The sequence below is a fragment of the Spinacia oleracea genome, chromosome 6, assembly GCF_020520425.1.
Source record: "Spinacia oleracea cultivar Varoflay chromosome 6, BTI_SOV_V1, whole genome shotgun sequence".
NCBI lineage: Eukaryota > Viridiplantae > Streptophyta > Magnoliopsida > Caryophyllales > Amaranthaceae > Spinacia > Spinacia oleracea.
This window is the reverse complement of record NC_079492.1, coordinates 78,231,924-78,258,372: the sequence shown is the minus strand read 5'-3', so window position 1 is coordinate 78,258,372 and position 26,449 is coordinate 78,231,924. Positions and strand designations below refer to the sequence as shown.

The following is a 26,449-nucleotide window of genomic DNA, read 5'->3' as shown; positions in this document are numbered from 1 at the left end:
ATGACATTACTTCCTTCACTTTTACGGTGCTTCCATCAGAACAGATGTGGTGTTGGGGTAATCCTTATATCTCCTGAAAGCACTCACAATCTAATCTCTACAAAACTCCAATTAAATGTTACAAACAACGCAACTGATTATGAAGCATGCATAATGGGTCTAGAAGCCGACATAGCTATTGGTGTTCAAAAACTTCGAGTGTACGAGGATTCTTCCCTAATCGTCAATCAAATTTCCAGAAAATGGAAGGTCAAAAGTGAAAGATTAGCCCCTTACCAATCATATATCGCAAAACTATCAGAGCAAGTCGAACAACTTCGTTACACATACCTTCCAAGGGAAGAGAATCAATTTGCCAACGCACTGGCAAAACTGGCTTCAATGATCAATATTCCAAGCGGCTTGACTGAAATGCCCCTTATCATCGAACCTTGCCAAGACGCAACATATGTCTATGCTATCCTCGGGGAAGAACCTGAAGAAGAGAGACCTTGGTTCACAGACATCCTAGAATTTGTACACAATTCCGAATATCCGCCTCACTTTTCAAGGAAGAACCAAAGAGCTTTACGCATCCAAGCGGCAAACATTATCATTGAGAGAGGTATTTTGTGCAAAAGGGCTCCTAACAGCCTCAATCTTCGATGTTTTAATAAGTACAAAGCTCAAAAGGTCATAAATAATGTGTTAGGTTATGATACATATGAACAACATAAATCATGCGGAAAAACCTTAATGCCAGGAATCATATTAATTGCACATAATCATATAATTAGTCTAGGATGCATACACTTTGTAGCGTGCCCTCCCTAGCTGCGCCCGAACCGAACAAGAACAAGTCTATAGGACTCCAAGTGTCGTCCCTCCGTAGAAAGTCCACAGCACGTCCGGATCCGCCTTAAGATTGACCAACTAGAAGCTCCCTTAAGGTACTTAGAATTTTCGGCTAAATAGGGCAACAATGTGACTGAAATTTTTCTCTCAAAATGTCACTCTGAATACTTGAAAACCTCGTCCATAAATTGTGAACCTAGGCACATATTGAAGGAAATAATGCCCTTGGTCCAAGTATGCATTTAAAGATAAAGTCTAATAAATGCGGTTCAGTATTATTTAACAAGTTAATAATTCAGTGAGATCAAGTGAGCTGAATGCCTAGCTAGAGGCCGCTTCAGTTCAAGTGGAATTAATGATATTAATCCACAGCTTACTCTTGACTGAACCCGTAGGGTCACAAAAATAATACGTAAACGGATCAAGTATTTAATGGCATTAAATACTCCATCTATGGATATTCGGAATCGACGGATCTTGGTTTCAGTGGGAGCTAAGATCGTCAAAGGCAAACAATGAATACTCCGGAAACAATGATATTGCCGGAAACGGAAATATGGATCGTATCGGAAATATAAATATTATCCAGGTCGTAGATGTTGCCGGAAACGAAAACATGGTACATATCGGAAAATATTATCGGAAATGGAAATATTGCCGGAATCGGAAATATTGTCGGAAACGGAAATATTGCCAGAATCGGAAATATTATCGGAATTGGAAAATAATTCCGGAAACGGAAATATTAAATATTTGTTCGAAACGGAAATTAATTCCGGAATCGGAAATGTTCAATATTGTTCGTATCGGAAATGTATTCCGGAATCGGAAAATTAATCGGAAGCGAATCGTACGAACTAGCATCGGACGAGACTCGCTAGACGATGGCCCAGCACGAAGCCAGGCCCGCGTCCAACAAGCCAAGCGCCCAACACAAACGCAGCCAAGGCCACGCCAGGCCCAGTGCAAGGCCAGGCCCAGCAAGGCCTGCGCGGATTGTGCAGCCCGCTCGTGCTCGTGCAACGTTTTTGTTCAATACGAATCCTAAAGCTAATGGAATTCGTTCATTGATTAATTCCTAATCCTAATAGATAGAATTAGTTTAAAAGAGTTTTAATGAAATTCAAACTAAACTAATTAGTATCCTAATAGGATTCTAAATCCCTTTCCATAGCCCTATAAATATGTGCCTAGGTTCACAATTTATGGACGAGTTTTCAAGTATTCAGAGTGACATTTTGAGAGCAAAACTTCAGTCATATTGTTGCCCTATTAGCCGAAAATTCTAAGTACCTTAAGGGCGATTCTAGTTGGTCAAGGTTAAGGCGGACCCGGACGTGCTGTGGACTTTCTACAGAGGTACGACACTTGGAGTCTTAAAGACTTGTTCTTGTTCGGTTCGGGCGCAGCTAGGGAGGGCACCCTACAAAATGTATGCATCCTAGACTAATTATATGATTATGTGCAATTAATATGATTCCTGGCATTAAGGTTTTTCCGCATGATTTATGTTGTTCAAATGTATCATAACCTAACAGTGGTATCACGAGCCTCTTATTATTTGCATAATCTATAAATTGCTTAACATGGTTAAATTTTACAAATTTGCAAAGAATTAAAAGGGGTGATTAATTTTCGTAATTGTTAATTAATTGCAAATTGCGTTTATTTAATTATATGTACGATTTTTTCGGCAGTTTCTTCGTTACTCAACCAAATCGAGTGATTTTTGTGTCAATTCCGCATGTAAAATGCATTCTAAAATTTTCACAAAACTACTATTTTTCGGCCGAATCCAGAATTCCCAAATTCGAAGCCTAACTATGACTTTTCGGAGGTTTTAGTTTTTCTAACGCAAAAGTTTGTAATTTTAAGATGTTAAATTAAATATTTACGATCCTTGTTAAATATTGAATTTTGGATTGACCTATTGTTTATGTTTAACAAATTTGAATGCCTAAGCTTGTTAATTATACAACCTAATTTGTAATTGTGATTAATTTGTTGAAATTCGAATAATTTAGAATTTGATTTGATTTTCATAATCAATCGACGATTTAATTAGGTATCCATGATTAAAAACCACCATAAAAATTGTTAATTTGTGATAAATTTTAAATTTTTATGACCTAGATTTGAATCCATGTTAATCGGAAATTAATTGATTAATAAATTTTCGATTTTTCGCCCTAAGAATATGAATTTAATATGATTTATTAATTTGTCGTTAATTTTGAATTAAAAATTTTAAATTTTTATGAAAGACGCTCATAAATGTTGCACGCGCAAAGCAAAGGACGCTACATGTTACCCTTAAGTGGTGTTGTATAGTGCGGGCACACGACGACGAACAAGGGAGCTCGTCGCCTGTGCGGTACGAATGCAGCGAGCAACATAGCATGGCGCGCGCGCGAGGCATTGGTGCTGGCCGTGTGTGCTATGCGATGGGCAAGGGCGACGAGGCAAGGCACAAGCGAGGAGCAAGACGCGTGTGGGCAGTGATGGTGCTGCGCCACAACGCGCATGGCTCGCCCAGCGAGCAAGCAGAACGCGCGAGCAGGGAGCGATCCCTCGCCCGGCCCGCGCTGCCTTGCGCAGCAAGCAGACGCGACACGGCACAGGGCTGTGCGCAGCGTGGCCAGCGATGGCTGCGTGTGCGTGTGGCTGTGTGTGCCTTGTGCAGCGATCGATCGAGCGGGGCGCGCAGCCTCGTGGCTTGATGGGGCTTTGGCGCAAGCCCAAGTGCCTCGTCTTGCGACGATTGGTACGTTTTGATTTTAATTTTGAATTTTCAGTTTGGAAATAATTTTAATTAACTTTAAAATTAATAATTTAAATTGTTTTCTCGGAGTTTAATTTTGATTATTATAATTATTATAAATTTTAATTTATACTAATTATTTTACTAAAATTAAATCCTTGAATTAATTTAAATTCATTTAATTCAACTGAAAATAAATTAAATGGATTCAATTATAATTTTATATGAGCTTTCAATTTTAATTAAACTTGTATGTTTCCGGTTAGACTAGAAATACAATTTTATGTTTAAAATTAGTAAAGCATATAAAGTTATTGGTTTAAGTGGGAGCATTTTTAGTCATAAACTCTTGGTTAGGTCTACAATCCTTTAAGGTTAAAACAACTTGATTAGAATTAATAAGGACTGAATAATTGGTAGATTATTGGTACCCTTGAATAATTGCTGCAAATATTTATGTGATGCATTACAATGTGTTTTACTAACCAGCTATGTGGGCCATTCATGATAATGAATGGGTGAATGGTATATATTGTATATATACTGTTTTGCAGGTTAATGAAAGTGACTAGTATGGCCCAAATAGGATAGAAAATATGGTCTGCGTACCATTAATTTGAATGTAATATTGTTCTAAAGTACCAAATTTTATTGCTTTTAAATATGGTATGCGTACCATCAAATAGTTGTAATTTTTTTAAGGATAATTTGGTAATATTAATCCAACCTTTGGCCGGTTTTCTTTTATTAATCCCACCTACGACATATTTTTTAATAATCCCACCTTTACTACCCAACGACTTTTATTAGGCTTAAGTGATCGGTAGTCGGTGAAAAAGTCATCGAGATGGTGATGAATTGATGATGATGACGGAATATATCGAGAGAGAGTACTGCCACGTAGGGACATATTACCGCCTACAATAGGTTTATGACGTGTTGGGCCCAATAAAAGTCGTTGGGTAGTAAAGGTGAGATTATTAAAAAATATGTCGTAGGTGAGCTTAATAAAAGAAAATCGACCAAAGGTTGGATTAATATTACCAAATTTTCCTTTTTTTAATTATAGCTGATCCTATTTGAAGAAAATGGCGCCTCCCATGGTGAAATTCAAGACGGAGTTTCCAATCTATTTTCAAGACGGACTTTGAAGTTGAAGCTTCAAGATGAAGTCGGGCCATACTAGATCACATTTATCTTATGCATGTTTTAAGTTATTTATTGCTCTTAAATATGTCTTAATTATGCATGAGATTGTGGCTTGATTATGTTGCATGATTAAGGATTTTAGTTCACTTAAAATCTAACCAACATAATAAGAGCCTTAAGTTCCAAACTTAAAAATTGAGTTAAAAGGTGCCATGCGAAAATAACACTTACTTGGATAACCTTTACATCAATCTTAGTAATAGTTTTCCGCCATAGCGAGGTGTTACTTATTGATTCTAAAGGGGTAAGGTACACAAATAATTGTGAGTACACGTTAGTTTTGGTGAAACTCAACGATATAAGTAAGGAGTCCTTTTATGTCGTGGAAAATTCGATAGGTTTACCTAATAAGTTCTTAGACGTGCCTATCAACCAAGAGTAGTTTCTAGACTATTAGCAAAAGGCTTTTGCTTACCTAAAATATTTTAGAATTGAGTCAAAATACATAATGTGCTTAATTATTCAATGATTTAAGGATCTTGGAATCATTTTATTCACACCTGCCGGAACAATAAATTCGAATAAAATGCTAATAACTTGTTTGAATTGCATGATTGCTTTAATTTTCAAGTTATTACTCATGATAAATGTTTAGACTTTGCATGCTTCAATGAATGTTTTAATTATTGTTTATAATTAAATATCTTGCACTGCAGTGAATCCTTTTAGAAGGTAACAGTAAATTTCCGCGATTGGTAGTGAATCCAAGAACGATTCACGGAAATGAGAGCAAATGAGCAATTTAAATGTACGTTTCTTATAGTGACTTTTATGGTTGTTTTCGAGTATCAAAGTCGAATGGCAAACTGATTGGTGCTTGTAAATTCAAAATACAATGTAGTTTTGAAATCATAAAGCATTGAGTTTAAACGCCCAACTTTACCAATGTTTAACAACCTAAAATCTTTTTCCATTTAATTCTCGAATAAGTCTAGACCCTAGACATTCGAATAGATCGATGCTTAGAGAACTTTAGAAGCTTCTGGTAAGATCATCTAGTTGAAACAAAATATTCAACATAAATAAAATGGTAAGAACTTTGTTGCAGTGACATTGGACATGTCTAAACAAAGTATAAAAGTCAACACTAGAGAATTCAATTCTTAAGACTATAAGAAAGGGTACAAGAAATAGGAAAACAAGGAACAAATGAAAGAATTTACGATTCCGTTTCTACCTATAAGTTTATGTTTAAAGAGAAGTGTCCTAGCAATCAAACTTCCTTGGTATCATATACCGCTTGAGGTACTTACTTCGGTAATAACTCAACAATGGAAGCTAGGCTACACTAATGACCTACAAGTGGGAATTGAAGCATGGCAATGCTACATTAGTTGTAGGGTCATCTGGTTTGTTTTAAGTCCTTTCAAGGCTGGAACTTAATGGCTATTTTGTTCCATAATCAGCATACCTAAATTTATGCTTCAAACACAGAAAGACTCACATTCAGAAGAACAAAAACAATGCTTGTTTGTTTGTTTATTTGAAAGAAATGGTCATTTACGGGTTGAGTCAATATGCTTGATTAAAACAAACAACTCTTTAACAATAAGAACTTTACTAGGTTCAAATCAACCCCTTGATTTGAGTTCCACAAATCTTTGGCATTGTTGCTTAGACCATATCAACAAGTTAACGTTCTAAAGCTCTATTTTGATGGACTTTTGAAAGTTGATTGATTTCTAGATCAATTCAAGACAAGCTAGTCATACTTGTTGAAAGTAACAAAATACATGAACTATTGTTAGAACGCGTAGACAATAGAGTTCAAAGCTAAAGAAAGAGATTTCATGACTTTATTATTTCACCTAGATTTGAGTGAATATTGGTTTATTTACTCTATGTGATATAAGTTTGAATCTGTTTAACTAGTTCAAAGATTCAGAAGTATGAAATCCACTTGGCAAGAAATCATAAAGATCTAGGTTAGATCATGTTGTTGATTACTTGAGACCAAAATGATCATCAATGATTGTGTGTTGTAATTTCACGATCTAGCTCCATAAGATATGGCATATCTACGTTGGAATGATCGAAGTCAATTAGTACTTGATTCGATCAATGATGAATCATAAAGACTTTTCCTATAATTTCTAAAACAAAATGCTCAATTACCACCGAACTAAACCAAATTCGTCAAAGCTATTGAAAAGTAATTTCAGAATATCTTTTCAATAATATATATCTAAAGAGTTGCTAAACTCAGTGGGAGCTTAGTGTTTGTTATTTGACAAACTAAAGCCTAAGTATAGATATATGTTTCATTGTGATTTATTCAAATGAGACGCAAGGGTATTTTTTCTACCACGAATTTTGAGAACATAATGTTTGTTTGCTCGAAATAATGTCCTTTTGGAGATTCGTTTCCAAAATGACAAGTGGGAGAAAATAGACCTCGGAAGTCTTCGAGGCAAACAACAAACATAAACGGACATTCCGGAGGCTTTTCGAAGTTCTTTAGAAAATCCGAACACTTATTCTTTAAGGACTTTAGAAGTGGCTTTAAAGAATAGACATCTCTTAGAAGACTTTACAAGTGCTTCAAGGAGAAAAGAATATTCAAAGGAGTCTCAAAGTGCCTGTTGATATTCTATGGTTTGATGTTCTATACCCAAGTAGGCATAGAGTTCAAATAACTGAAACTATGAGATTATTCTATTAGATAGTGAAGAAACCTACAACTTGAAGTCAAACTATTATCACGTAGATTAATGAGTTAGTGACTTGTCAGAAATCTATGACGAAACCCATATTCCCTAAAATGGTTAGATGCCATATATAGACTCAATGTTTTAGACGGTTAAAGGCCATAAAACATACCTAAAGTTTTGATGACAAAATTGAAATTTTGTTGATTTGCAAGAATAGATTAAACACCTATTGGTTGCAAATTGGTTTTAAGGATAAAAACCACCAAACATGGAATTGTGTTCACACACAAAGCTAGATTAGTTGCTAAAGGTTACAAGCAAATTCACGGCGTGGATTGTGTTGAAACCTCATGCATAATCGTAATGCTCAAGTCTATAATTCAAGCAATGATTGCATATGGCAATTGGATGACAAAACAATTCCTCAATAAAATGTTGGAATAAACTATGTACATGGTATGTCATAGGATTTGTGGATCCAAATAAATGCTTGAAAAGGAAAGCTAGCTTATGAAATCTAAGTACAGATTTAAGCAAGCAATTGGGAATTAGAAATGTATTTTAGTGAAACTAATAAGTATTTTAGTTTCATAAAATATACGTGATTCTTATAGATATATAAGAAGTTTAGTGGGAGTACATAAAACTTAATTGGTCCTATGTGTATCACACACATATCTCTCTATTGTAAAATAACATTCAAATGCTAATGACTTAGATTTGAAATTATTCATCAATGATGGACCATGGCGAAACTTAGTACATACTGGGTATTAAGATCTATTTACAAAGATCTTATGATATTGTTTTGGATTAAGTAATGGCATTTACTAAATCAAACACGAAAGACTCCATTAGAGATATTCGACCCATATGAATAAATCTAAGTAAAGGATGTTTGAACTATGTATAAGCATTTACTAAACATCAAAGGATCTGAGTAAGATTTTTAACCTATATTATATGTTAAAGAATTTAGCTGGATTAGGATCTACTGAAACTAGATGAGCTAAACTTACATGAATAGAATTCAATTGGGAATTATTCTGCAAAAGAATTTATCATGTATGATATAATATGAGGATCGCCAAAAACGTATCGTATGACTTTAGGCATGACTAACATATACCAATCTCTATTGATCTAAGTGAAGATCAACTAGATTGAAATCAAGAATACTTATGGTACTTAAAAAGGTACATAGGAATAGTTCTTGATTCAAGGAAATAAAGATATGATAAATATTGATGCTACACGCATAAACACTGGCAAAGGATAAAGCAAGACCCTTTGGAGTTAACCATTGATAAGGACGAGCTATAGAGCATCGTGTTTTGAAATGGCAACATGGATTGGAGACCATGAGTTATTGCGTGGGAAATTAAAATAATAATTTCTATGTTCTAAGATATAGTTGGAGAGTCTTCCACATATCTATGAACTGCTTGGATAGGTAAATTCAAACAAAGCATCACTAGCAACCTAAACAGTTGAAGTAAAAGTATTATTGCCTAAGAAGCAATAAAACAGGGTTGTTTGTTTATGTTAAAGAGTTCTTCACTGAACTTGGGTAGATCATATGTCTTCTGACTTGATGGTTCTTCATTGCAAGATGCGTAGAACTACTCTTGTAGCTAGAAGGAATAGATCACAAAATAAACACACTCAAAAGATCTTATCATCATATCTCGAAGAACATTCGATGAAAAGATATTAAGATTGGCAAAGCATGATAACTAAACCTATGCAACAAGTGAGAAACAACACTCACATTGTGGCACTGGAAATCAAGCATAGCTTTGAATTCCATGAACTGTTTTAAGGATGGGTTCGAGGCCCATGGCTGTAGAACATTAGGGTTGAACATTTATCATATATGAAATGTATTTTCATATTCCATTTAATCTTCGTTTAGTATTAAATGATGAGACCCTTCAAATTTGACGATATATATTCAAGATAGACTGTCAGGACCAGTCCTGTGACTAAGAAATGTCTATCAAGTGAACTTGAATGTCAAAGGTTGAAAATGGTCCCTAGTCGGAGTTTTCTATAAAATTGGACGCATAGAAAACGTTAGACGATTAGAATGCAAGATGACTAGTAGTTCTGTTTCTTGAACTATGTGGACATGGCAATGTCATAATCATTTGCATAGATACTTACTTTGGGAAGACTAGTATCGGACAAGACCTATGAAACTTTACTGTAAGAGATGAAAATCTGTCATAAGTAAATTTCATTAAAATTATTAGACACTAAATCCTCAATACCTGAGTGATTTGAGATTACTTGTTTGAGAACTGGTTGCTTTGACGTTGACCAACCGTCGCACCGTAAAAGGAGGCTATAAAGGCAACGCTCAGGTAATCACCTATCAAACGAAGTCTAATCTCAAGATCGCAAGATTGGGATTGTCCTCCCATAAATCGGGATGAGATCCTTAAAAGTTGTACAAGGCCACTCGGAGAGCTAGAAACTGTGAAATGCATGGCCGTGCTCGGATGAATCATAGGCTATGATTATCTGTTTATTTGATCAGTTGAACTCTGAAACTGAGGAACACCTATGGACATAATAAGGATGACAACTCTTACCTTATGTTCAAGAGCAAGCATCGAGCGACAAAGGAATTAGGAAATGCACACTTGTCCCTAAGGACAAGTGGGAGACAGAAGGAAATAATGCCCTTGGTCCAAGTATGCATTCTATGTTAAGTCTAATAAATGCGGTTCAGTATTAATTAACAAGTTAATAATTCAGTGAGATCAAGTGAGCTGAATGCCTAGCTAGAGGCCGCTTCAGTTCAAGTGGAATTAATGATATTAATCCACAGCTTACTCTTGACTGAACCCGTAGGGTCACACAAATAGTACGTAAACGGATCAAGTATTTAATGGCATTAAATACTCCATCTATGGATATTCGGAATCGACGGATCTTGGTTTCAGTGGGAGCTGAGATCGTCACAAGCAAGAAATGGATACTCCGGAAACGATGATATTGCCGGAAACGGAAATATGGATCGTATCGGAAATATAAATATTATCCAAGTCGTAGATGTTGCCGGAAACGGAAACATGGTACGTATCGGAAAATATTATTGGAAATGGAAATATTGCCGGAATCGGAAATATTGCCGGAAACGGAAATATTGTCAGAATCGGAAATATTATCGGAATCGGAAAATAATTCCGGAAACGGAAATATTAAATATTTGTTCGAAACGGAAATTGATTCCGGAATCGGAAATATTAAATATTGTTCGTATCGGAAATGAATTCCGGAACCGGGAATTTAATCGGAAGCGTATCGTACGAATAAACATCGGACGAGCTTGCTAGACGCAAGGCCTAGCACGAAGCTAGGCCCAACGCCTAGCAAAGCCCGCGCGCGACCAAAGCAAGCAAAGCCCAAACGCGAGAGCAAGGCCAGCAGGCGCGCGCCCCTCGTGGGCTGCGAGCACTTGCTGGGCCTGGGCTCAGCGCGCGCGCGCGCATGGCGCCCCTCGTGGGCTGCTGCGCCTGCGTGAGTGTTTGTGCTTGCGTACGAAACCTTGATCGGTTAGGATTCGTATAAGATTGATTTCCTAAGTCTACTAGATAAATTAAGTGATTGAATTTTAGATTAATTCAGATTCACTAAATCGTTTCCTAGTAGGATTCTAATATCCGATACCCATGCCCTATAAATAGGTGATCAATGCTCACAATTTATATCGAGTATTTCAAGTATTCAAAGTGATTTTTGAGAGCAAAAATTCAGTCATACAATTGCCTATATGTGCCTAAAATTCTAAGTACCTTAAGGGCGATCCTAGTTGGTCAAGCTTAAGGCGGATCCGGACGTGCTGTGGACTATCTATGGAGGGACGACACTTGGAGTCCTAAAGACTTGTTCTTGTTCGGTTCGGGCGCAGCTAGGGAAGGCACGCAACAAAGAGTATGCATCTAAACTATGCTAAATGATTATGTGTAAATAATATGCTTTCCTGGCTTTATGGTTTCACATAGCTGGTTAGTAAAACACATTGTAATGCATCACATAAATATTTGCAACAATTAATCAAGGGCACCATTAATCTACCAATTATTCAGTCCTTATTAATTCTAATCAAGTTGTTTAACCTTAAAGGATTGTAGACCTAATCAAGAGTTTATGACTAAAGGCTCCCACTTAAACCAATAACTTTATGTGCTTTAATAATTTTAAACATAAAAATGTATTTCTAGTCTAACCGGAAACATATAAGTTTAATTAAAATTTAAAGCTCATATAAAATTATAATCGAATCCATTTAATTTATTTTCAGTTGAATTAAACGAATTTAAATTAATTCAAGGTTTAATTTTAGTAAAATAATTAGTATAAATTAAAATTTATAATAATTATAATAATCAAAATTAAATTCCGAGAAAAATATTTAAATTATTAATTTTAAAGTTAATTAAAATTATTTCCGAACTGAAAATCTCAAATTAAAATCAAAACGTATCAATCGTCGCAAGACGAGGCACTTGGGCTTGCGCCCAAGCCCCATCAAGCCACAAGGAACACACAGCCACACGCCACACGCACACGCAGCCATCGCTGGCCACGCTGCGCGCAGCCCTGTGCTGTGTCGCTTCTGCTGCTGCTTTGCTTGGGCGAGCCAGGCGCGCTGTGGCGCAGCACCATCGCTTCCCACACGCGTCTTGTTCGTCGCTCGTGCCTTGCCTCGTCGCCCTCGCCCATCGCATAGAACACATGACCAGCACCAATGCCTCGCGCGCGCGCCATGCTTTGTTGCTCGCTGCATTCGTACCGCACGGCGACGAGCTCCCTTGCTAGTCGTCGCGTGCCCGCATTATACAACACCCCTTAAGGGTAACACGTAGCGTCCATTGCTTTGTTCGTGCAACATGTATGAGAGATTTTCATAAAAAATTAAATTTTTAATTCAAAATTAACGAAAAATTAATAAATCATATTAATTTCATAATTTTAGGGCGAAAAATCAAAAATTTAATAATCAATTAATTTCCGATTAATATGGATTCAAATCTAGGTCATAAAAATTTAAAATTTATCACAAATTAACAATTTTTATGGTGGATTTTAATCATTGATACCTAATTAAATCATCAATTAATTATGAAAATCAAATCAAATTCTAAATTATTTGAATTTCAACAAATTAATTACAATTACAAATTAGGTTGTATAATTAACAAGCTTAGGCATTCAAATTTGTTAAACATATACAGTAGGTCAATCAAAAATTCAAGATTTAACAACAAGAATCGCAAATATTCAATTTAACATCTTAAAATTACAAACTTTTGCGTTCGAAAAACTAAAACCTCCGAAAAGTCATAGTTATGCTTCGAATTTGTCAAAATTTTAGAATGCCTTTTACATGCGGAATTGACACAAAAATCACTCGATTTGGTTGAGTAACGAAAAAACTGCCGAAAAACTGCGTACATATAATTAAATAAACGCAATTTGCAATTAATTAACAATTACGAAAATTAATCACCCCTTTTAATTCTTTGCAAATTTGTAAAATTTAACCATGTTAAGAAATAATAGATCATGCAATTAATAAGACGCTCGTGATACCACTGTTAGGTTATGATACATATGAACAACATAAATCATGCGGAAAAACCTTAATGCCAGGAATCATATTAATTGCACATAATCATATAATTATTCTAGGATGCATACACTTTGTAGCGTGCCCTCCCTAGCTGCGCCCGAACCGAACAAGAACAAGTCTTTAGGACTCCAAGTGTCGTCCCTCCGTAGAAAGTCCACAGCACGTCCGGATCCGCCTTAAGATTGACCAACTAGAATCGCCCTTAAGGTACTTAGAATTTTCAGCTAAATAGGGCAACAATGTGACTGAAATTTTGCTCTCAAAATGTCACTCTGAATACTTGAAAACCTCGTCCATAAATTGTGAACCTAGGCACATATTTATAGGGCTATGGAAAAGGATTTAGAATCCTATTAGGATACTAATTAGTTTAATTAGAATTTCATGAAAACTCTTTTAAACTAATTCTATCTATTAGGAATAGGATTTAATCATAGAACGAATTCCATTACCTTTAGGATTCGTATCGAACACAATCGTTGCACGAGCACGAGCACCGCACAGCCCGCGCTAGCCTTGCGCGTGCGCCATGGCCTTGCTGGGCCTGGCGAAGCTTTAGCAGCGTTGTGTTGGGCGCTTGGCTTGCTGGATGCGGGCCTGGCTTCGTGTTGGGCCTTCGTCTAGCAAGTCTCGTCCGATGCTAATTCGTACGATGCGCTTCCGATTAATTTCCCGATTCCGGAATTCATTTCCGATACGAACAATATTTAACATTTCCGATTCCGGAATTAATTTCCGTTTCGAACAAATAATTTCCGTTTCCGGAATTATTTTCCGATTCCGATAATATTTCCGATCTCGACAATATTTCCGTTTCCGGCAATATTTCAGATTCCGGCAATATTTCCATTTCCAATAATATTTTCCGAAACGTACCATGTTTCCGTTTCCGGCAACATCTACGACTTGGATAATATTTATATTTCCGATACGATCCATATTTCCGTTTCCGGCAATATCATCGTTTCCGGAGTATTCATTGTTTGCCTTTGACGATCTCAGCTCCCACTGAAACCAAGATCCGTCGATTCTGAATATCCATATATGGAGTATTTAATGCCATTAAATACTTGATCCTTTTATGTAATATTTGTGTGACCCTACGGGTTCAGTCAAGAGTAAGTTGTGGATTAATATCATTAATTCCACTTGAACTAAAGCGGCCTCTAGCTAGGCATTCAGCTCACTTGATCTCACTGAATTTATTAACTTGTTAATTAATACTGCACCGCATTTATTAGACTTAACATTAAATGCATACTTTGGACCAAGGGCATTATTTCCTTCAAAATGTACATGCTAGAGTCTGTGGCACTCACATCAGTGGGAGCATGCCAGAGGTGAAGGAAATGTGTCCTTCACCCAAGGTGCACTAAGTCTAATACCAACGTTCGGATTAATTACGAACAATTAGTTCAGTGAGATCAAGTGATCGGAACAGCTAGCTGGAGCAATGCTTCCGACCAGTGAGTTCTAATCTATATTAGGCTCACAGCTTACTCTTGACTGAACCTTTAAGGTCACACCAATCGCATGTAACAGATCACCGGATTAAATGAATCGGAAATTCATTTAATAGCATTTCGGAAATTAGTTCGGAAAAACATAATATACGATATGACGCTGGACCAGAATCGTATATCGTATCGCGAATATTCGTAAGCTAGGCGAAACGAATAATCGTATAGTACGACGGTGATTCGTCGTGTACGATACGATAAATAATACTCGTAAGGCGTTAGTCGCGAATACAAGCCGCAACGAAGCATCCGGCCCGTCGAGCCAAGCGTGCAAGGCCCAACGAGCCAGCAAGCTTGAGCGCAGCAAGCAAGCCAGCCCGCGGCAGAAGTGTGCGCGCACAAAGGGCAGCAAGCAGCGAGCAAAGCAAGCGAGGCCCGCGGCCCATCGCTGCTGCTCGGCTGCTGTGGGCTTCGGCCTGCGGTGGGCTTGCATGTGGATGTGGCTTGCGGTGAGTGTGAGTGTGTGGCCGATTAAGGCCTTGTGCCTTGGTTGGTTACACATAATATAACCTAGGTTATATTCCACACTTACTAATCAGTTTTTCCCTAACCTAAACCTAACTCACAAATTACGTAGTTTCAGTTTTGCTCTCTACACAAAACTGTTCTTCCCAAAAAAGAAATCACTCTTGAATATTGTCTAAGCTACGATTATCAAGACGGATCTGAACGTGTCGGTGAACCAAATAGAGGAACGACAATTGGAGTTCTTTGTTTGTGTTCGTTGATACTAAACTCGGGAAAACACGCTTCAAATGTAAGTATGCTTAATCTGTGCTTTATACATGTTTCCTGGCTTTGGGGATCTTCCGCACATGTTATATGTATTTAACTGTATTCCCCTACAAGAGGTTCGCTTGGGCCAGGCCAGGCGTGCGTGCAGCGTGGGCCTTCGTGGCTGTGTTGGTGGCATTCGTCTTGTGCACCAAGACTTGTACGATTACTTAGGTGCCAAGTAATTTGGACCTGAAGTATAGTTTTCCTACTTATAGTAAAATTAGATAGTTAGTATTAAATTCAAACACTAGGTGTTTAATTAATCCTATGATTCTAATTAATTATAATCCTAATAAGGTTAGTAATTGGTTTCCTAGTAGAACTCTAATTCACAATTTATATACAACTGACATAGGTATTTTTGGTCGTTGACGAATACACCTTTGTCAAACAAAAATTTATAAACTCCTAACTAACCGGCTATATGAGCTATAGCGGCAAGCATAGGGATAGTCCCAAGAGAATGAATATGTTTGACTTTTCAATCTAATGTGTTCAAAAGCTAGTTCGAATGGAAAATGAGTTTATGTAAGTATGAATCTATTGAAAGCAAGAAAAATATGAAATAATGAACAAGTAAAGAAATTCTAGAGAATTCGGGAATCGACAATGGAAGTTGAATTAGGAGAAGGACAAAGGTCAACACACAATGATTATGCAACGACTTGACAAATAGGGGAAAAGCATCGAATGACGCGCTCACCACCTCTCGGATAGAACGCGCTCAGCTCTCTAATCTAGGAAGAGCTATCGCATAATCCTAAGACTAAACAACTAGCAATTGAAACCAACTTTTCACATGCAACATAGAGATTCACAATCTCTTGCCAAATCAAAATGAAGCACTCCAATATATTCTTATTGAACTAGCATTTGCAACTACTAATTCACTAGTCATGGAATTCCTAGCATCAAATCAAATTTAATTACAACATCAACATGAATTTCCCTACAATTTCCCCAAATTCATTCCCAAGGCTTCAACCCAAATCTCTAGACTATGACTACTCAATAGGCATGATTATGACTAAGATTAAACTAAAACTAAGCCTAATCATGAAACTAATTGAATTAATGAAACTAATTGAATCAACAAAAATCAGAAAATTTAAATATCAAAATTGGGGGAAAAATCAAGAAAATTCAAAGTATGAAACTAAATCTAGAATTCAACAATGAAATCCAAGCTTTAACGAAATTAATGAAGTATTTAAAGAATGAAAGAACAAATTAAAGAGAAAAGTAAGAATTATACCTTGAATGATTGAAATTGCGTCAAAATTGAAGAACACAATTGAAGAACAAAACTCAAATGAAAGAGAAAAGAAATCTGATATTTAGCGTTTGAATCAACTAACAATTGAAGAATTTGAAGCTAAGAATCCTAATCCTAACCTCTAATCTAAGCCCTAATCGTATTCTCTCTCTAGAATTCTAATTATCAAAATCCGAAAATGAAACTAACTAAGTACGTAAAAAAAACTCTCTCGAAACAATGCTGCGAATGCTCTTTTTAGAATAGCAAACCCGCGCAGCTGTGCGATCGAATAGAGGGTACGTGTGATCGCACAAGGTTATGTTCGGTCGCACAACTTCCTGTTCGGTCGCACAACAAAAATAAGGAGATACTGTAAACATTATGCGCAGCTGTGCGCCCGAGTTCTGTACTACGACCGCACAGCAGGCCTGTGCGACCGCACAACCAGACTGTTCGATCGCACAGCACTGTAGAAGCTGTTCTGTTGCGCGCTGCTGTAGCTGTTCTTGTGATGCTGTTGTTCTGCTCGAGTGTTGTTGTAGTGTGATGCTGCAGGGCTGCTGTTCGTCCTTGCTAGCTCCTTTGTTGTTTTTGTCAAGATACTTTAAAGCTCGTGAGAATGAGTCCACGAGGCTGCTGCAAAGGCTCGTGTACAAGGCTGCTGTGGCTGGCCTGTTTGCGTGCCATTGCTGCTGTTCTGAGCTAATGTTGTTGTTCATGGAATGCTGCAACAACTTGTGGCCTTCTTGGCATCCATGTGCAGCAACTCGTGGCTTGCAAGGCTGATGGGGAGCAAGTTAATAAGCTTCGTCGTTGCACATCATAAAGAGTCGTATAGCAAAATAGTAAATTGTAAAGCACATTATTAAAAATCGAAAATCATATTATTAATTCGTTTAGCATTTTTACAAATCGCAAAACATATAACTCGTCGACAAGCATAATGACACATTTAATACTCAAAACGACCCTTACGCAATAAGAATGCGCACAAAAGGCATGTTTAGAGCAAAAACGACTAAAATCTATGCAAGACGAGAAAATATTACGATTAATGCAAAAATGCGATAAACGAACTAAAAACGATAAAACTAAGCAAAAATAATAATAAAATGCTAATAAAATGAACCAAAATTCTAAGCTAAGAGCGACATAAATGTCGCCCATCAAACTCCCCCAAGCTAAACATTTGCTTGTCCTCAAGCAAAGCTAGAATGAGAAATGGAGAGGAGAATGAGCTTAATTATTCAAAATCAAAATTACGAAAATAAGAACTAAAAGAATGCACACTAACTCACTTTCGTAGGAATCACGGTTGCATTTAAGCGCATGCAACAAGCTCTTTGAACCCCACAATCACTCATGAGGGCGAGTGGGATCTCGCAAGGGTTTCCAAAGAGAACCACCCATAACTCTTCCAAAAACATAATCAAGGCAAGACCTAAAAGGAAAACAAACCAAGAAAAAGGGAAGAAAAGAAAGAGAAAAGAAAAGAAAAGAAAAGAAAAGAAAGGAAAAGAATAGAAAAGAAAGTAAAATAAAACTACAAAATTCAAGAAAATGGCCTTTATTATGGAACGAGCACGAAAGAATGCTAATATTACTAACCGATAAACGGATGCACGCTAACCAATGTCCTAAGTCGAGTGAAGGATTTAAGTGTGAATCAAAGAGAACTAAGGATTTGCACTTATCTATTCCCCTTCAACCGATCTTACCGCGTCAACTCTCTAGATCCCATTCACCCTCAAAGATAGTTTCTCGTGACGCCGCGAAGGCGGCGGAAAAGACAAGAATTGCAAGAGAGGAGAGAAGGTTACTCGACATCTTAGCATGACAATCCCATTCCATAAATTTGACCAAATCCTCCCTCCACCGACAATGACTCAACTCAAAAGGGTCAAGAGGGCTTTTATGGTGTAACTTATAGGCTAGGGCTAAGGGCGTGGAACAAATTTGGAAATTGGTGCTCAATCCTAAAGTGAAGCGCAAAAATGAACTTACTCAAGCAAATCGAACCAAAACAAACTCATGCCACTTATTTGGGGTACCCCCAAGCTTATTCAACAACAAAACTAAATCAAAAATCTTTTTGAACTTTTCTTGATTTGATTTTCTCCTTTTTTTGTGTTTCAATTGAAACTTTTCTCATTGCCTTGTTTTTCTCTATTTTTGGCTTTTTCAAAGTTTTCGTTTTTTTTTTTGCATATGCTTATTTATTCACTATATACAACATATTTCCCAAAATTTTCCATTCTAACCAACATCAATCATTCCTTATCATTGCATAATCATTCAAAACCATCAAGCACAATAACACAAAGCTTCACTATCACTTCTAAGGGTGAAAATAAAACAAAGGCTAATAGGCTTGTAATGAGCTTATAAGAAATGAAGGGGCAAGGCTCAAATGGCTAGCAAGGGGGCAAGTGCAAACAAAAATATATGAGAAAAATAGAAAATAAAGTCCTAAACTAAAAAGAAAAATAGTCACCGAAAGAAATGCCTCTATCGTCCCCTAAAGTAGTTCGGTCGCGGTCTCGGGAAGGAAAAAGTCAAATTCGGGATATAAGAAAGTCAATCCAAGGATCCATGCCACTCGATATATGTATACATGTGTTTGGGCTAAAATGAACATGATCCTCACAAATGGGAGCAAATACTACCCTCTCCGGTTTCAAGTCACTAGAGAGATCGACACCGTCTTACCACAAACCAAGGGTTCATGACTCATGCTATCCAAAGTTCTAACCGACTTTCTTAACACCTAAATCCTAGACTCGAACCAAGACATTGAAAACCGTGCACACATCTACCAATTGGGAATAAAAGCATTCTAACCTACAAGTTCCATTTTTATTATGCCCAAATCAAGAATAATGCCTAAAAGCTAGAAAAACTTGCCTTGACTAAGATCGAAAAGGAAAAAGAAAGAAAATGAAAATGGAAAAGAAAATAAGGAAAAGAAAAGGAAGTAAAAAGAAAAGTAAAATAAAGAAAATAAAGAAAATCAATGAAACTAATCAAGAAATATGCACAAAATCACAAAATATTCACAAAATCAAGCAATACATCACATGGAGATCATAGTAGCAAACAATAGAATCTCCCCCCAAGCTTGAATTAGGCCATGTCCTCAAGGTCTAAAATGAAACTAGGAGGGGCATAGCTACCCATCCAACCAATGCCCCACAAGAAATATGCCCGATCCCAAAGAATGCATGTGAGTTAGAAGGATATTACCGGAGATGTCGTGGGAGCAAGTCCCGCAAAGAACCGTAATAACGAACGAACTCGCCAATAAGAATAACCGGGCATGGCAAAGGTGAATGCAAAGATTTCCACATCAAGAAAGCTTGAGGCACAAAAACTTCAAAAATCAAAAAAAATTAGTATACATGGGCCAAATGGCCAACACCCACGGGTTGCCTCCTGAGAAGAGCTCTTTTTACGTCATTAGCTTGACGACTTTTACCTCTACTAAGTACCCCGACAATGATCGCAATAGTTTGTCATATGCAATGGAAAACATATCTAAGAACATCAAGTAGGCAAGAGTCGAATGGGAAGCAAGCACAAAGTAGAAAGAAACTCTATGCCTACGGGGTGTGGGGAGCCAAAAATAAGAAAAATCAAAATGAAAAACAAAAGAAATACTCCCTTCTTCTTGCTCCTTTGAGGAAGGAGAATCATTAGGATCAATGGAGGAAAAAGAATCCACAAGCGGTGGGAGTGGGGATAAAAAGGGAAAAGAGATGGGAAATGAAGGATAAATGTTGAGTTTCTTCTTTCGGAAGGGGGAATGAGGGAAGGGAGTGGGAACAAAAGTTTCACAAGCAACTTCACTCACATCACAAAGAGCACAAGAAATCTCAACATAGGATCCTTCATTCAAAGATGGGACTTCCACATCCTCAATTCTCTTAATACCTTGAGGAAATTGTTTTTGGTTGGCACATTCACTTTCATCCTCAATTTGAATCGACTTAAGCACTTCAAGGCAAAAGGGAGCAAATAGATTTTCATCACCATCATCAAGGAATTCACTCAAAGAGGAACGAGTAGGAACAAACTCTCCAATACTCAACTCCTCAATGTCATGCATCATTGGTGGCAATATAGCCTCAAAATCATCCCTTCTCCGCCCTTAATAGATTCTTGCATTAGGTTAGAGATTCCCAAAAAGCCTTTTACAACTCGTTGGGACATGACCTCAAATAAATTCAAACTAGAATATATTCTTTGCTCTTCTTGAATTTCAAGATACTTCATGAAAAGGTGCATCTCAAACAATGATTTGGGAGATTCAACTTTCAAAGAGCTTAGGAAATTATCATGGAGATAGAGAAGATCATCAAGTGTAATCGATTCATCATTTTGAGAAACAAAGGAAGTTGCCATTTTTTTGGTTTTCAAAAAAAAAGATAATGAAAAATGAACTAGACTAGTGAACTAGAAAGAAAAATCAAACAATGATGCCATTCCCCGGCAACGGCGCCATTTTGACATAGGTATTTTTGGTCGTTGACGAATACACCTTTGTCAAAAAAAAAATTATAAACTCCATAGGGATCGTCCCAAGAGAATGAATATGTTTGACTTTTCAATCTAATGTGTTCAAAAGCTAGTTCGAATGGAAAATGAGTTTATGTAAGTATGAATCTATTGAAAGCAAGAAAAATATGAAATAATGAACAAGTAAAGAAATTCTAGAGAATTCGGGAATCGGCAATGGAAGTTGAATTAGGAGAAGGACAAAGGTCAACACACAATGATTATGCAACGACTTGACAAATAGGGGAAAAGCATCGAATGACGCGCTCACCACCTCTCGGATAGAACGCGCTTATCTCTCTAATCTAGGAAGAGCTCTCGCATAATCCTAAGACTAAACAACTAGCAATTGAAACCAACTTTTCACATGCAACATAGAGATTCACAATCTCTTGCCAAATCAAAATGAAGCACTCCAATATATTCTAATTGAACTAGCATTTGCAACTACTAATTCACTAGTCATGGAATTCCTAGCATCAAATTAAATTTAATTACAACATCAACATGAATTTCCCTACAATTTCCCCAAATTCATTCCTAAGGCTTCAACCCAAATCTCTAGAATATGACTACTCAATAGGCATGATTATGACTAAGATTAAACTAAAACTAAGCCTAATCATGAAACTAATTGAATTAATGAAACTAATTGAATCAACAAAAATCAGAAAATTCAAATATCAAAATTGGGGGAAAATCAAGAAAATTCAAAATATGAAACTATATCTAAAATTCAACAATGAAATCAAAGCTTAAACGAAATTAATGAAGCGTTTAAAGAATGAAAGAACAAATTAAAGAGAAAAGTAAGAATTATACCTTGAATGATTGAAATTGCGTCAAAATTGAAGAACACAATTGAAGAACAAAACTCAAATGAAAGAGAAAAGAAATCTGAAATTTAGAGTTTGAATCAACTAAGAATTGAAGAATTTGAAGCTAAGAATCCTAATCCGAACCTCTAATCTAAGCCCTAATCTAATTCTCTCTCTAGAATTCTAATTATCAAAATCTGAAAATGTAACTAACTAACTATATAAAAAAAACTCTCTCAAACAATGCTGCAAATTCTCTTTTTATAATAGCAAACCCGCGCAGCTGTGCGATCGAATAGAGGGTACGTGTGGTCGCACAAGGTTATGTTCGGTAGCACAACTTCCTGTTCCGTCGCACAACAAAAATCAGGAGCTACTGTAAACATTCTGCCCAGCTGTGCGCCCGAGTTCTGTACCACGACCGCACAACAGGCATGTGCGACCGCACAACCAGACTGTTCGGTCGCACAACACTGTAGAAGTTGTTATGTTGCGCGCTGCTGTAGCTGTTCTTGTGATGTTGTTGTTCTGCTCGAGTGTTGTTGTAGTGTGATGCTGCAGGGCTGCTGTTCGTCCTTGCTAGCTCCTTTGTTGCTGCTGTCAAGATACTTCAAAGCTCGTGAGAATGAGTCCACGAGGCTGCTGCAAAGGCTCGTGTACAAGGCTGTTGTGGCTGGTCTGTTTGCGTGCCATTGCTGCTGTTCTGAGCTGCTGTTGTTGTTCGTGAAATGCTGCCACAACTCGTGGCTTGCTTGGAATCCGTGTGCAATAAGCTCCGTCGCTGCACATCATAAAGAGTCGCATAGCAAAATAGTAAATCGTAAAGCACATTATTAAAAATCGAAAATCATATTATTAATTCGTTTAGCATTTTTACAAATCGCAAAACATATAACTCGTTGACAAGCATAATGACACATTATTAACACGTGAATACTCAAAATGACCCTTACGCAATAAGAATGCGCACAAGAGGCACGTTTAGAGCAAAAACGACTAAAATCTATGCAAGACGAGAAAATATTACGATTAATGCAAAAATGCGATAAATGAACTAAAAACGATAAAACTAAGCAAAAATAATAATAAATTGCTAATAAAATTAACTAAAATCCTAAGCTAAGAGCGACATAAATGTCGCTCATCAACAACTCATAACATATACTTTACATGGATTGTGTTCAAGGGAGAACATAATTCATAGCCTAACCCGAGTGCATAAAACCTTAGCGAATATCCTAGTTGGTTGAACCTAAGGCGGATCCAAACATGATGTGGACTATCTACGGAGGGGCGACACTTGGAGCTCTAAAGACTTGTTCTTGTTCGGTTCGGGAGCAGCCAGGGAAGGCACGCATCACATTGTATGTACCCTAAATTATGCTAATTGACAATGTGGTAATTAATTAATTTGGATTCCTGGCTTTATGGTTTTTCCACATGAATTATATTGTTTATATTGTTCATAATCTAACAGAAATTGGGGTGCATTTGTATTTATAGTGTAGGTTGGGGGAATTGGGGTAGAATTAGGATTACTAACTTAGATATAATTGTAGGTAGAATCATATTAGAAGCCGACATAAACTGTAGCAGATTCGTTAAAATTGTAAGTGTAAACGTATTACATTAGGACTAAAACAGTGTAAGCGCTAGAAAATTCTGGCGCACAATATGCTTACGCTAGAAATTTCTAGCGCATATCTGCTAGTGCTAGAAATTTCTAGCGCATGCAAATATGCTCGGCGGATTCCAGAAATTTTGATCTTTAACAGCTCATAACTTCTTTATACGAATTCGGATTGTTGAAAATAATATATTGTTGGAAAGTTATGGAACCCAACTTTCCTATGCCGCAAGTCTTGCAACAGTGGGCTTCGTAAACCTCGAGTTATGGCCCAAAGAGTGGAGGTCGGTGTTGGGGAATACAGTTAAACATAATAACATGTGCGGAAACAATCCCCAAAGCCAAGAAGCATGTATAAAGCACACATTAAGCATACTTATGTTTGAAGCATGTTTTCCACAAATTGTCAACGAACACGAACTTAGAACTCCACTTGTCGTTCCTCTACTTGGTTCACCGACACGATCAGATCCGTCTTGATTATCGTAGCTTAGACAATCGATCAAGATACTTTGCTTTTTGGGAAGAACTCACTTTGGAGGCATAGAGAGAATTAGGGTTCTATGTGACTCTAGGGTTTTGAGTATGACTGAATTGTATGTGTTGGAAAAAGGAATAGAAGGTTATTAACATAACCTTACTAACCGACCAAGCCACAAGGGCAAGGCCGGCCAGCAAGCCCGCGCAAGAGCACACGAGCACAGCGCGCTGGGCCGTGGGCCGCGCTTGCTGTTGCTGTGTCGCTGCTTCGGCACGCGCGCACACACGCGCAGCTCGCTCGGCCATGGGCCAGCGCTGCCGTGTTATTGCGGCCTTGCTTGCATGCCCAGCGCGCCCATGGGCCTTGAGTGCCTCGTGCACTCGGCTCGTGGGCCGCTCTTCGTAGTCGCGACTTAATATCGTTCCGGATATTATTTATCGTTTCGTATACGACGAATCACCGTCGTACGATACGATTTATTCGTTTCGCCTAGCTTACGAATATTCGCGATAGGATATACGATTCCGATGCAAGGTCGTATCGTATAATACGTTTTCCAACTAATTCCCGAAAAGCTATTAAATAAATTTCCGATTCATTTAATCCGGTGATCTATTACGTGTCATTGGTGTGACTTTGTAGGTTCAGTCAAGAGTAAGCTCTGAGTTTAATATTCATTAGAATTCACTAATCGGAAGCATTGCTCAAGCTAGCTGTTCCGATCACTTGATCTCACTGAATTAATTGTTCGCAATTAATCTGAACCTTGGTATTAGACTTAATGCACCTTGGGTGAAGGACATATTTCCTTCAGTCGGTCCATTTTTGCAAAGCCCAAGTAAAATCCTTTGACTTTATTCGTTTTGAATCTGATTTAGGCTTATTTTAAGTCTAAGGAAATCTTATTCCAAGGCCTATACAATCATGTGATGTGCATGATCCAAATCATAACATATAAGACATACTTTGACTTTGTAAGGACGTATCATTTGCTAAATGAGCTAATGAGCGTGTTCTAGGAACTCGTAAGCATGTTTAAGTAACTTGGGATAACATTTACATTTATTGTGCCCAATAAGTATGAGTTAGGGAAGTGTTATTATCTGAGATGTGTTATTCTAGAACTTGAAGGCAAGCACTAGAACGTTGTGGCTCATACAGGTGTGTTGTAACATGGACAATTATATTCTATCTTTCAATCGATGCAATCACATAGTAAGTTGTATCGGGATGCGAATGCGTCTATGTACGTGTTAGAGCTGATCAACGATGGCCCGACCCGCTGGCCCGACCCGACTCGGCCCGAAAATTACTGGGTTTTGGACATACATTTCCGGCCCTGTTTTTGGGCCCAACCCGAACTTTTAAAAAAAATTGCGGGCTTTGGACAACGTAAAACATCATTTTTAGTTATAAATTTGGCCCGACCCGAAAATGGCCCGAAAAGCCCGTTATTTTTGGCCCGAAATAACGGGTTTTAAGAACAAAAAATTGGCCCAAAGTTTGGCCCGACATAATGGGCAGATTTTTATGCCCTCGGCCCGGCCCAAACCCATCCCGGCCCGCCTTTTGATCAGGTCTAGTACGTGTATAGTCTATTTTAGGATGTTTTCTATTTATTGAAGTTACTATATTTGATAGGTTCTCCTCTGGATGGTCTCTTCAGTCATTCTAGGGTGTCGAGGGTCGTTCTTCAGCTAATTAGAGGGCATTGTTGATGAGTGGGTTATAGTTTTATCATTGAACTCACTCAGGTTAGTGAACAACCTTTGAGGTCGTTTTAAAAGTTGCGCTGATTGCCATTGTGGTTCTTAGTTAAGCCATTGCTCTGGGAGAAGTTGCTTTGGGGGTGAGGAGCCTTGAGTGCATTGACCTCGTGAATCTTGGGTCCATATTCAATTTTCATACCCCTTCATTTTTCTGTATAAGGAGTGGGTGCCGATGGTTTCCTTCATTAAGTCATCCTCAATGTCCAGCCCAATATGTATGCCCTTTCAATGGTTTAGAGACCCAAAAACTTCATGTGGTTGTTGTATTTCAGGAGCAGACTGGCAATGAAAGTCTTGACTAGCTCCTTTTCTGATGGCCTAGTTACCATCTGAGATGCAATCTCCCTCCATCTATTAAGGTCTGAAGTAAATCCTTCTTGATTACTCTGCCTAAGTACCTCCAATTCACAAAGGTGGTTTGTAGCTAGACGTTAGGTTTGTATTGCTCCATCAAAGCCAAAGCCAGGACATCCCATATACCTGTTTCATGATCCTTGAGAGAATAGTACCACTTTTGGCACACTATTTCTTAAGACATAGGAAACA

At 37.6% G+C, this 26,449-nt stretch overlaps 1 protein-coding gene across 1 annotated transcript; it reads left to right on the top strand.

Annotated features, from left to right (window-relative positions):
- On the top strand, positions 1–26,205 carry LOC130463286 (uncharacterized). Its single transcript, XM_056832375.1, has 2 exons — positions 1–604; positions 25,955–26,205. Exons 1-2 carry the CDS (start codon positions 1–3, stop codon positions 26,203–26,205), a joined length of 855 nt encoding a protein of 284 aa, XP_056688353.1.
- The last annotated feature ends 244 nt before the right edge of the window (positions 26,206–26,449 follow it).